This window comes from Schistosoma haematobium, chromosome 7, assembly GCF_000699445.3.
Source record: "Schistosoma haematobium chromosome 7, whole genome shotgun sequence".
Classification (NCBI taxonomy): Eukaryota; Metazoa; Platyhelminthes; class Trematoda; order Strigeidida; family Schistosomatidae; genus Schistosoma; species Schistosoma haematobium.
Genome location: NC_067202.1, coordinates 3999458 through 4013001, shown reverse-complemented (window position 1 = coordinate 4013001; position 13544 = coordinate 3999458). Strand labels below are relative to the sequence as shown.

Below are 13544 nucleotides of genomic sequence, written 5' to 3'. Positions count from 1 at the left end.
TGTGCGCTTATCATTTGAGTCATATATCTGATTAACTCAATGTATCATGTTGAGTTTTAGTTTAATCGTTTAATTGTTTCCATTGAACATAGTTGTCCATTTGATGAAAACAGAAAGAATCATATACAGACAAAAGAATGACAGTTCGGAAGTAAGATCTACTGTTTGTCAAGTGGAGAGAGTTTAATCTACACTTGAACGTGAGATTAAACGTATTACGTTTATATACAGATTTCTGATTAGAATTGCTAAAATTGTTACATTGCACAGTATTCGGTTTTATATTATTTTTAAGCCGATACTCATTTGACTGTATATGGATGATTCTTAAAGATAATTATGATAGGTAAAGGTTGGTGATTGGTAAATTGATTAGACTTGACGGTGTGTGTATATTTACGTTGAGTGTTTTCAAATATTGAAATAGACGATACAATAAGTCTCGTTCTCAGCCATTTATTTCTTTCTTTGCTTTCTTTCAGTGTTGCTTATGTATCACGTTCTGGTGGAATGTCCAATGAATTGAATAATATTATTTCAATGAATTCTGATGGTGTTTATGAAGGTGTCGCGATTGGTGGTGATCGTTTTCCTGGTTCAACATTTATTGATCATATTCTACGTTATGAAAATAATCCAGAAGTCGGTATGATTGTTGTCTTGGGTGAAGTAAGTAGAAAGTATGAAAGTGATCATTTCATAAATTTTTTCTAGAAAAAATAAAAAGTTCGTTTAAGTTGGATAGTAACTGACAGTGGAACTCCTAAAGTTTCGTACTACTGAGGATTAGTCAGCTGGGTGTACTTGAACCCTAGTGTTGCCACCTGGATATACCGAAATCCCAGTGTTGAACATCTCTGTATGAACATCAACACTGGGATGCTTTTTCATTCAGTTGACAAACCATCGATCAAACGAAACGTTCCGGATTCCATTGTTAGCCCATATCCAACTCTGATAAAAATTTGTAAAAAAGGTAATATTAATGGAATTCGCTCAAAATGCACGTTTGTAGATAGAGACTTATCAGTTTCAATCCTTAGCACTAACAATAGGAAAATACAAACTTTTGAAAACAAAAGAAATTCACTTGAAACGAGGTATGCTTGTTCTGCTATTTTAACTGAGGCTTATTCAGTTTCATTTTAGTTGTTGTATAGGTGTGCTAATAAGGATAATAAAATTGAGTAGATGCTTATTAGTCTTTCTTTCATATGCTATCAGTTTATAGAGTCATTGACTATTGGTCTGAGCTATGTTGGATGACTTGGCTCATCTGGCGTCGATTCGTAACAAGTACCATTGAGAAATCAACACATTGTTACTATTATTATTATTATTATTATTATTATTATTATTATTATTATTATTATTATCACTATCGTTATTATGATAGAAAATGTGGTTTATGGCTAGCATTGAAATCTAATATGTGTGTTTGTGACTAATCATCTGAATGTATCCACATCCCACTGTTGATCCTCACTCTGGTACTTGAACCTAGTACCGAACGTGTTATTCACTGAGCTATTACATCTTGTGCAACGGGTATAAATTTTTAATTCAATTTGTATATGCTTGAAGTGTCCCTTTGTTGACATCGGCGGCTGGATTTTGATCAGCCTACTACCAGCTAGAATTCATACATTTTATAAAGCTAGGGTCAAAATCACTATATAAAGGTGATCCGTACAGGATGCACACATTCTAAAAAAGACTGAGGCAAATTAAGTCTAATATATCACCAACAAGATATCTCAAACCTTTACGAATTAAGGTGAAAATTCCGGCTTCTCTATCGTGATGACTCAACGGAGCTATGGTGGCTGGAACACGTTATTTTAGGTCCTACTATGCCTACCAGGTCGGTTGGGGAAAGATAAAAAGTCGCAATTCAAGGTCCGAGGTCGAAGTCGTACTGCTAACTGCAATGAAGTATGACAACAGTAATTTGTTTCCCCCGGACAATCAGCATATGCATGAAGGACGAGGTTAGAAACGGTTGATCCAAAAGTGTCACAGCTCATCTTACTCTGTGGATTTCCATTCCCTATAGTAAAGAGTTTTGAAGTGCGGAGCTAACACATCCAAAACTTGTCATGAAAAGTTAGCGGGTGACCAACCTCGATCTCTTATCGTATATTCTCTGTAATCTTTCTCACAGGTCCGTAAGATCACCACCACTAGTCGAGCTTTTTCAAGTCCCTCAAGGAGAAATATCCTTCCACAATATGGAGAGCTTAGAGGTGATAACCACTCTCTAACAGCACCAGAGATAATATTGACTCATAAATTGGACATTATTATCATCATGATTATTATTACTATTATTATTATCATCATTAGTATTTTGTACTTCTTTTTTCTCTACCATAGGTTGGTGGTATAGAAGAGTATGCAATGATTGAAGCAGTTAAATTGGGCAAAATAAAAAAACCAATTGTAGCCTGGTGTATAGGATCATGCGGTGAATTATTAAGCGCTGCAGCTAATTCGAATGATAATACAGACAGCAGTAATATTGCTAGTGGTTCAATTCAATTCGGTCATGCTGGTGCATGTGCTAATTCTTTACAAGAAACAGCTACAGCGAAAAATTATGCATTGGCCAGTGTTGGTATACATGTTCCAGAATCATTTGATGAATTAGATCTCTTAATTAGGTTAGATTGAATTTCTTGTTTGTTCGTTTGTTTCTCTTCTCATCTTTAACCAACCTTTTGTCCATTTATGGTCATTTAATAATTTCGTTATTTCTGGCACAAACAAGAAACAAACAAACAAAATAACAAGTTGTAACATTTTTGAAATGTTGAAAAAGATTTAGAATTCATAGGTGGATGATGTTGAATGTATTTAAGTTCTCCAAGAGCTAGAAATGGTTGAATTGTGGCGCTTTCATTATATCATCCTGATAAATATCATCAACCAACAATGAATACTTCATAATTAAACCATTTCTAGCTTAATAAACTTAACAAAAGACCAAACATTGTAACACTGTGTTGTATGCTACTTATGCTGACAGATATAAGTAGTACGTAGCACCAATCGGAAGTAGAGTGCATGCCAATAGAAAACTAAGAAGATTCAATTGAAAAGAAAAGAAATGGAAACAGAGATCAATTGGAATAACAGCAGAATTGAAAGAATCATGAAGCATGTAAAGGAAAAATGATGCAAGATGTGCAAGTGATGTATTTAATATGTGGTTTTCATATTTTACGAAAGTACCTTGTAATTTTGCATTGAACTTAAATTTTCGTCCATAACAACACTAATTCTAAACGTTAAAATTAAAGATTATCACAGAATAATTTCAAAACGAAAATAAATTTCTTTTGTTTCCCCAGTGATCTTGTAATATTATAATTGAGAAGAATTAGAAAGTGAATAATCAGTAATGATCTATTAGAAATATGTACATAAATATGGTATCCTTCAGCTTACTGGTATTATCTCGTTATCGATTCATACAGGGAGATGTAGGGTTAATTCAATAATTTGATTTCGTGAACAACTATCATTCGGTTGCATTACATAACGATCAGAACCTCATTTATTCATTATAACAATGAAATTTTTTTTTCATCTCATCATCAAATCTTCTATGAGAAACACATATTCTGACTGCTTTCAAACAAATCCTACAATCTATTTCAATCATATATGTCTTGTTGCTGGACAACATGGTTGTCTATTCGCTATCTGTCTTTCCGCTTATCTGAGCTTATGATGCAAACTAATTTAGATGGATTCACTCGCGCGAGACCGATATGTCCTGGGTTTGAATCTCGTGATGCGGGATCGTGGATGCGCACTGCTGAGGAGCTTCACAATGAGACGAGACGGTTATCCAGTGCTTCCGGGTTTTCCATGATGGACTAACTTCAATTGACTCGTGATCTCGACTATTAAAATTGCTATAATACCCATAGAAAACCCCTGATGAGGATCTAATCAAAAACAATATTGTTCCCTTAAATTTATGTTGTTCTAAACGTGGATTATTTAATATTTCAGGTCTTGGTAGTTCATATATAATACACAAGCATCATAGTACTTAAAAGCTTTCAACTTAACAATCTCTTGTCAAATACTGATTACATGCTATTAGAAACACTAATATACTCTAACAAAATAATTGTCCAATAGTTCTCGACCTTTCTTTCAATTTTTTTTTATTGCTGTCTAATTGAAATTAGGTTTTCATGTCAAATCAAAGCAAAATAACTGAGGTTAATACCAAAACTAAACAATGATCATCATAATAAAAATTCAGAATGGTTGTTTAATATAATAGATTCTATTGTAATGATATAATCTGTACTGTGGTATCGGTTAATCTTATCAAACTCCAACATGATTTATATGGTCACAGTGATATTGATCATCTGAATTAGAAAAATAAGAAGAGCTTGACAACAGTTGAACTGATTAGAAGAAAGTAGTAAATTTTTATTTGTAGGTTGTATGACCATTAAAAATCATGGTACACTGGACATGAACACTTACGCAAAGGTTCTAAATGTTAAAACTTTTTAACCATGAAATCTAAAGGTCTTGAGTTTGATAGTTTGTGAGCTTGCGACTATGCACTCAGGAGGGGTCATGTACTAGGATAAAATAGCTGTTCCAGTGATTTATAGTTTTCAATAGTTATGCTACTGAAGTCGGTCGATGATTCGGAACTATTTATATATTTATATGTATATATTTATGTGTTGTTTGTTAATCAGAAAGTGTCAGGAAACATTATTCATTTATTTGAACACATAAACATTTGCTACAAAGGGGTACAAAAATATATATTCACCATACAGATTGGTTATAATTAAATTTATGTGCGGGCTAGAATATTGTCTGGCTGTCCAAACCGAAGCAGGTGTTTTTATCTAGTTAGCCCGTCCCCTATCCTTTGACTTAGAGATCTAATCCGCAAGATAGTTCAGTGACTTTAGAAAATTTGGTTCTATGGTAGCTGGTGACCAAGAATGGTTTCATATACCATATGGACCATTAGTTTTGAATCAGGGTTTTCTAACTTTCTTAACTTGTACCTACCAACTTGCTCTAGGCGTCGGAAATTCGCTTTCCATACTCTCAATTTCGTAAACAACATCCTTGCCACAAGAATACAGTGAGTAGGACTTCCGCGTGAGTCGCTATATACACGTAGAGGGAGAGAGGACTGTTAACCTGTATTGGTTGATTGTTTGTCTGAAACAAGACCATGTATTCCAAGAAATTATCAAGATTATAAAAATGACATACACACATCAACTATTTATCAAACCAAGGTAACGGTTACTAGAAGTTTCATTATCAAATTTGCAAAGACATGTATCAAATATTTTGATTTACATATCTACTCTGACGATAACACAATCATTTTACTAATTTTGTAAATGTGATCTCATAATAACGCAGTATTATCTGAAAATTTTTAGTCTTTTACCTCATGCTATCATCGCCATATCTGTGTTGTATTGTACACTAGGTACATTCTTTCTCAATTATAATAATTTTTTTATTGAGATCATGAACAGATTGATGTTAGACCACCATTGAAAACCTAGAAGCACTGGATGCCGATTGAAGGCCCTGGGTTCGAATCCCGCGTTGAGATCGTGGATGCGTACTGCTGAGCAGTTCCATAATAGGACGAAACGACCATCCAGTGCTTCCAGGTTTTCAATGGTAGTCTAACATCAATCGGTTCATGATTTCAATAAAAAAACTTAACAGTCTCAACAACTCTATACTGATATAATAATATTGATGTGAATTACTCTTTGAATGAACATATTTACGTCATCAGAAGGGGCTTTTTGGATATAACGGTAATTTAATAGTTGACTTCATGAGTCCACTGACGCTAGACCACCATGCAAAACCTGGAAGCACTGGACGGCCGTTTCGTCCTACTGTGGGACTCCTCAGCAATACGCAGATTGTATTGTTTTTCCTTCAATTTGTATAATCGACTAATTAATTTGTAATTTAGAATATTATTATTTCATTAAGTATATATATGTGCATATATTTGACTTTTGTTTCACGCTTCTAAGTTCGTATACTAGTAAAGATGAGTTTCATGTTAAATTGATTAATTGTAGACGTGTTTTTGATGAACTTGTAAGAAGTGGTCAGTTAATCCCGAAAACTGATCATCCACCTCGTACTGTTCCAATGGATTATGAGTGGGCCAAGGTAAGTTCATTTACATAATTGAGTTTTGACATTTTGAGAAATTTTCTACTTGCCAGAATCATTTTTCCTTTTTCAATGTAGTAAACATTGTTAATGGGTTGACATTTAGTTCGTCAGTAACACTGAAATGTAATACCAATCGATATATTTATGAGCAGAGATGCATTGCGGTTAACAGTGGAAACCAAGACGTGCCTTCCGTCCTATTTGGGACTCGTCTGCAGTTGAATGTATCTGCATCCCTGAGTTAATGTCCACTTTGGGATCCAAGTCCATTGCCGTTCTCTTCAAACACCATCGCGTTATCCACTTAGCTACTGAGTGTAGATAGCCACTAGCTTGTTCAAAGGGGATACAGCGACGTCCATCTGTCCCAAATCGGACAAAACGCAAGTCCTAGATTCCAATGCTAGCCACTACCATCTCTGCTCATGATTATTGTGTCTGAAGGCACTATCGAGGCAATCCTCACAGGATGCACGAATGCCAATAAGACACAATCATTTGCAATCCTAAACATTAATAGGAAGATCCAAGCAACTAATTCAAGAATGTAAATAAAAATAATATATTTGTAATATCCCAATGAGTAGAAAATTGAATTTTTCTGACGTTTCGTGGCTTAGTGTAAGTCACTTCTTCAGAGAATAAATAACCAAATTAATTTGGTTATTTATTCTCTGAAGAAGTGACTTACACTAAGCCACGAAACGTCAGAAAAATTCAATTTTCTACTCATTGGGATATTACAAATATATTATTTTTATTTATAACAATCAACCCAATGCTCAATTTATTCGAAATTATCAAATCAAACCTTGGTAGTGACACCTATAATTCAAGAATGATTTGATATATTTTTCAAAACAAATGTTCTTTGGCATTTGATTGTAAATTTAAAGGTTTTTGGATTTCAATCTGTGTAAATTCGTGGATATATGAGTACTGACGACGAATAATCTCAAACAATTGTTTGATACTCTTTGCTTTTTCAATTAAATAGTTAGTATGTGGTTAAACACAACAATCTTTATAATTTAACCGCCTATTATATATGTACTTAGAATTTAACAGTCGATGATAACTATACACCCAGTTTTCGTTACATTCAGAACTATTGTTCATCCACTATCAGTTATGTAAATAACTGTTCTTATCATGAACTATCATTCAACTGAAGAACTTTAAGAAAAACCATAGTATACTATGAGGTTGCTTCGTCCCAGTTTGTTGCAACATTCTTTAACAATGTACGTCCCCCGCATGCCGCATCAAGCATGAACTGTCGCCTCATATTATTTATCCTATAACTCGTAAACCTCTCTGAAGAAATAGCTCACACTTAGTCGCGAAGCGTCAGAAAATCTTATTTTTCTACTCATTGGGATATTACAAATATATTAATTTATTTATCGTAAACATTATGTTTACTTGTTTAAGGTACTATTTCTTTTTTTGTTGCTATGCATATGTGTGAGCATGTGTGTGTTTATATTTGTCCTTGATCATAGAAGTATATATGTGTATTTCTCCTTCATTCCTATATATCTTTTGTAATACTAATAAATCAATAAGGTAGAGAAGTTTGTTTACATTTAATGTTTGCTTGTGAAAGCAATTGAACCAGTAGTATCCTGTATTCGAATCACTCTATTTTTCATTTCTTATTTGGATCGATTGAGAAACAGATGATAATGATGACGGTGATGATCATCCAATGATTGTGATTCGTGTTTTCCTTAACTTACTTTTTCTCTCCACATATTATTGGACTATCATTTGATCTTATGATTGCGTATGCATATATGTTGTATGTCTCTTTCTTTGAGGTTTTGTTTCTTGTCTTCTGTTGATCTAACTTCTTTTATTCTCTTTACATAAATCGTGTTCTCAAGTTTTTATCCAATTAATTCGTAAAAAGAAGAGGTTGTTTCTAGATTGGTTAACAGTAAAATCGTTGGGAAAATCAACCTCATCTGAGTACTTTTCAACCTGCCTATTATATATATATATATATATATATATATATATATATATATATATATATATATATATATATATATATACCTATTTCTCAGCCAACGAGATGCACTTGTTCTTTTAGGTCACTTCTGATTGACATAGATTGACCTTCTCATCACTATATCAAATTTGTAGCGCCAATCTACTCCCACCCACGTCTCACGACGTACTTAGTTTTGCATTTCGTCCTCAGGTATTAGCCATAGAGTTTGCACAAATTGTTTACCACTGAATAGCGAACATGGATATGTACGGTATTTTTTTAGTTGAAAGAAGTCCATCTTTTAACAGTATCAGTAGTTGCACAATACATTTCAAACAATCTGACCACACATATACTTGTTAAGACATTTTTATATGAAAATTGTTCGAAATGTATTGCGCAAATGTATCACATAATTCTGATAAACTTTGTCTTCTCATTCCATTATCGAAATTTATCAAAGGGATTAACTGTTTTAAGTATCAATAGTGTTCCAGAAACTAGCACCAAAAACGATGGAACTTGGGGATATTTAAAAGGAAATTTTGATACTATGGTCCGAATCACGTAATATTCAGGTTTCTTAAGGCTACTGCTAGATTTAAATATTGTTGCAAAGGTTGACGTTTGTTGCGAACATTTAGTATTCAAATGTAGTACAAGAAATATATCGACATTATGTTATGTCGTGTTATTCTGACCGCCAATTAGTTATGGCTTGAAACATTAATCTATATCACGCGGTATATTGCCTAATCAGAATTTTGATTATAGATTAGTTCATCTACATTTGCAGGATGACTAATCAATAAGCAACAGCCGAGACCTTAACGCTCATTACCCCTTGAACTCTTTCTTACCCGGTAGCCAATTAGAGGATGTAGACAGGTAGCGGATTATTACACAATTAATTAGCAATAATTGGGGAGCAGTAAAAAATATCGATACAGTTAACAAGTCCACTGAAGGCTTACAATAAGAGGAATAAAGAGATACAACAATAGAGTTATTTACTATTTATACAATAAAAATACAGATATTAATAATAATCAAGAAAATAATTTCAACACTTCCAATTTTCCCAATATTCCTCCTGTCCTGAGCGCTCCTGTATTTTTAATAACGTAACTTCATCATTCTACTAGGTCATTCATCCATTTATTTATGGCGAACGTTGAACTTGATAAAAATATACATCGCCCTAAGTAGCCACATCACTACAGTAAGATGAAATTACCAAGACGAGATACCCTGATATTAAAAGTAACACTATCAGTGATAGTGAAAAAAAATGATTGGAAATGGGGTATTTGGTTCGAATAAATAGAGATAAATTCACGTAGCGAATAGTGTACAATAATATTAAAACTAGAAATCTACATTCTAGACAAAGAATAGATACGTCTATCCGACTGCGACTAATTTAATGCCATTTAAACAGATCTATCTATCTAATCACTGATCGCAATTATCATACTTCATCATAACCTGATAATTTCAACTTACCAACACGATCCCAACCAATTGTCAATGACTTCGTTAATTTAATTTGACCGTCTCTAGTTTTCTTTCAACCTATTTCGAGTAGAGCAAACTTCACTTATCTATATAGACATTGATTGGGCATATTTTATACCTGATCTATCCGCCACTACCACTTCCATCAGTGAATAATCACAATCTCATCAACCGATATGTCATCTTTGCCTAATACTCTATGTTCAACTGAAATTTTATTGTAAATTCTCATTGTTTTATTTGAAAGATTATGCTTATTATCAATCTTATTCTTAAATTATGAAAATTATAGTAAGTCATAGTAGCCAAGACTCTCTTAACTTTGAGAATATTCGATTTGCATATGTTTGACGACTTTGTCCATTTTTTATTCCTTAGTTTTATAATTTTCTTTAGGAAATTTATACTGATTTGTTTCGAGTTGAATATTCCTCTGTTAACATTGAATTGTTATCATATTCGTTTCATTATTATTGTCATTCTTTAAAGGAATTAGGTCTAATTCGTCGACCAGTTTCGTTTACATCAACAATATGTGATGATAGAGGCGAAGAGTTATTGTATGCTGGAATGCCAATTAGTCATGTGATTGAACAAGATTTAGGCATAGGTGGTGTTCTTGGCTTATTATGGTTCAAAAGAAGGTAATATCGATCGATATTTTTTTGAATGATTTTCTAATATATAATCATGGATTCGAATCTACATAATGGGTTCATGGGTATATGGTATTACGAATAGCTATTCAATGTCTTGTGATTTTTTTTTGATAACAGTCAATCAGTGGCTAGAAGATTTATGTTTCAATGTAATAGTGTTCATAACTTCTCCGTTATCTCAGTATTGATTTTTTATATGTTGATTTCGTGATTAATAGAATGAAAGATTCGTGCGAGTTTTTTCATTTGACGTCTGTTTACATCACAAACTGACTTTAACTAAATCATCAGAGAGCACTAGACAATTGTCGCACTTATAGTGTTGACCCTCCCCTCTTATTAGTAATGTGCGCTCATTATCTCACATCAGTGGTCGAACTCATGACCTTAGTTAGAGTTTCACACGATTATCGTAACAAGTTTTCAGCGAAGTTGTGTTGTGATATGACCCAGAATCGGTAGCGATATCATAAGCGCATTCACTCATCGTCTTAAGATACACATACTTTTCATTCCTCGAATTCATTCTTTTTTCTCGAATCATGTTTTCTCCTACCATTAATACTGTTGCTACTTCAACTATACTACTCTGGGATTTGTCTGAATAATTTTATCTAACTGTGCTGGTATGTTATGACAACTTGAATCAATACACACTTATATACTAGGTTCTACATTGTTTATGACTGAATGATAGATTTCTGTATTCTAATTCAAGCTACATTCTTTTTTTCCATAATATCTAACGATATGAATACCTGATCAACTAAATCAAGGCAAATGAGGCGAAGCTCGAACCTCAAATTGGCTTTGTGGAGCTCATTACTTCAATCTATACCTAATATATATGCTACTTTCTTTTAAATCATCTCTTAAGTGTTTATTGTCTATCTTCATTTAAAATGAAATTCATATACCTATCCCTCTATCTATCTATCTTTCTTTACATTTATTATCTATCTATTATATCATTAGATTACCTGAATATGCAACAAAATTTTTAGAATTATGTCTTATCATAACAGCGGATCATGGTCCAGCTGTATCCGGTGCACATAATACAATAGTGGCAACACGTGCTGGTAAAGATCTCATCTCTAGTCTTGTATCTGGACTTTTAACAATTGTAAGTTTGAATATTTTCTATTTTGTTTATTCTAGTGTATTATTAGTTTGTTTATATATGGAGTTATGTGTTACTGATCGATTGTTGTCTTTACTTGTTCGATAATTTTTCCTTTTGGAAAATAAAACTTTGAATATTGTAATCATAAATATGTCTTTAGTGAGTTTTTTTCTCGCCCATAGATACAATAATAAGTATTTTGATGGAGTATTGAATGGTTGTTGAATATTATATTTTCATAAGGAAACACCAGTTTAAAGATTCAAACAAACAACAACACAAAGATGAATTAAAACATCACTCCACTGTACAAGCTATTGGCTATCTGAACTCAGTAGCTAAGTAGATAACGCGATGGCGTTTGAAGCGAACGGTACTGGGTTCGGAGTCACAGGGTGAACATCAACTCAGGGATACAGATTCACTCATCTACAAATGAGTCCCAAATAGGATGAAACGCACGTCCTGGTTTCTACTTCTAGCCACTATCCATCTGTGCCCAGAAATGTTTTGATTTTGAAATGATGAAAGTGAAACTTTTGTAGTTTAGGTAAATGGTTTTATAGATATTGGATTTGCTAAGCTGAATGATTTACTGTGATACAGACTGGAAGTCAGTCACTAGTGCTGTTAAATGTATGAGGGGATTGCTAATTCCCGGTCACGCCTCCTATGCACAGATAACTCTTTTTGAAGGACCTGGAACTAGTCTTAGTGACCTTGAAATGTGATCATAAACTCGAAGGAATAACTATCTCAGACCAGTCACACATGTCCTCTTTATGAGTGGTTTTTGATGCTTTGCCTCGGTACTTTCCAAGCCTAACCACTGACGACTGGAATCAGTGAACAAGATAAAGTGTAGTACTTTTAGAATCCAGCTTTGAGGTTCAAACTAATAAGGGAGAATAAAAAAAAGTGCGCACTAATAAGGGAGATCATGAAAGAGGCATATATTAATGAAGGTGATCATTGAAAGAGGAAATAAAAATTTGAATGATGTGACATATATTTGATTCCCGTATTAGGACAAAATGGTTGTCCAGTGCTTCTACATTTTCAGTGGTTATCTGACTTAAATCGGTTCTTGATCTCAATAAAATTCATTAATCTCCACAATCCTATATTTACCGATATCTACTTATTTCTTACGGAAATGATTTTTTTTCTTGTTAGGGAGATAGATTTGGTGGTGCATTGGATGCTGCAGCGCGTCAGTTTTCACAAGCTTATGATGCCGGCTTAACACCTATTCAGTTTGTTAATCAAGAACGTCAAGCATCACGTCTTATCATGGGTATTGGACATCGGATTAAATCTATAACTAATCCAGATAAACGTGTTCAGTTACTGTTGAATTATGTCCATAAACATTTTGTAGCAACTCCAGTCGTTGATTATGCACTCGAAGTTGAAAAAGTTACCACTAATAAGGTATTTATTATTATTATTATTATTATTATTATTATTACGTTCTATAGATTTAAATGTTTGTCTGAGTCTTATTTTGCTTCATATAATCTCATTGAGTGTAGTTATGAATTTCGCGTTAACAGATTTTGATTCACAGTGGTTCACCAGTAACATACAATTGTTGCGAAATCTTAAGTCCTGTGTTCAACCTCATGGTCACCAAATAGTGTGTATATTCTCATATAATAACTAAATAGTAGTAATACTAGGAATTCTTATCCTGGTTTTTTTATTAGTTTCCAAATTGTTGTATGAGCTGTGGAAGTGGTCGAAACTTTTATATAACTCGATAGCATCATCATTGATAAACAAAGAGAATCTGATACAGATGTGAATGTACGGATTGGTGAAGCAAAGGAGGCATCCTACAATTGAAGAACATCTTGTACTCAAAACAATGCCAAAGTCAGAATTTTTAATAAAAACTTCAAAACAGTTAGTTCTATTGTACCGAGCTGAAACTTTGAGAACTGTTACATTCATCATCAAAAATGTACAATATTTATAAATAGCTGTTCATAGAATATATTCCAGATTTGTTGGTCAGACC

General features: G+C 33.3%; 1 protein-coding gene across 1 annotated transcript in view; it reads left to right on the top strand.

Annotated features, from left to right (window-relative positions):
- MS3_00009457 (uncharacterized protein) overlaps positions 1-13544 on the top strand; it is a 45200-nt gene extending 31656 nt beyond the window's left edge. The window contains exons 13-18 of the mRNA XM_051217835.1: positions 483-669; positions 2377-2663; positions 6120-6213; positions 10226-10380; positions 11371-11521; positions 12698-13544. Coding sequence (XP_051064260.1) covers positions 483-669; positions 2377-2663; positions 6120-6213; positions 10226-10380; positions 11371-11521; positions 12698-13084 — 1261 coding nt within the window. The 3' untranslated portion in view covers positions 13085-13544. The remainder of the gene's footprint in view (positions 1-482; positions 670-2376; positions 2664-6119; positions 6214-10225; positions 10381-11370; positions 11522-12697) is intronic.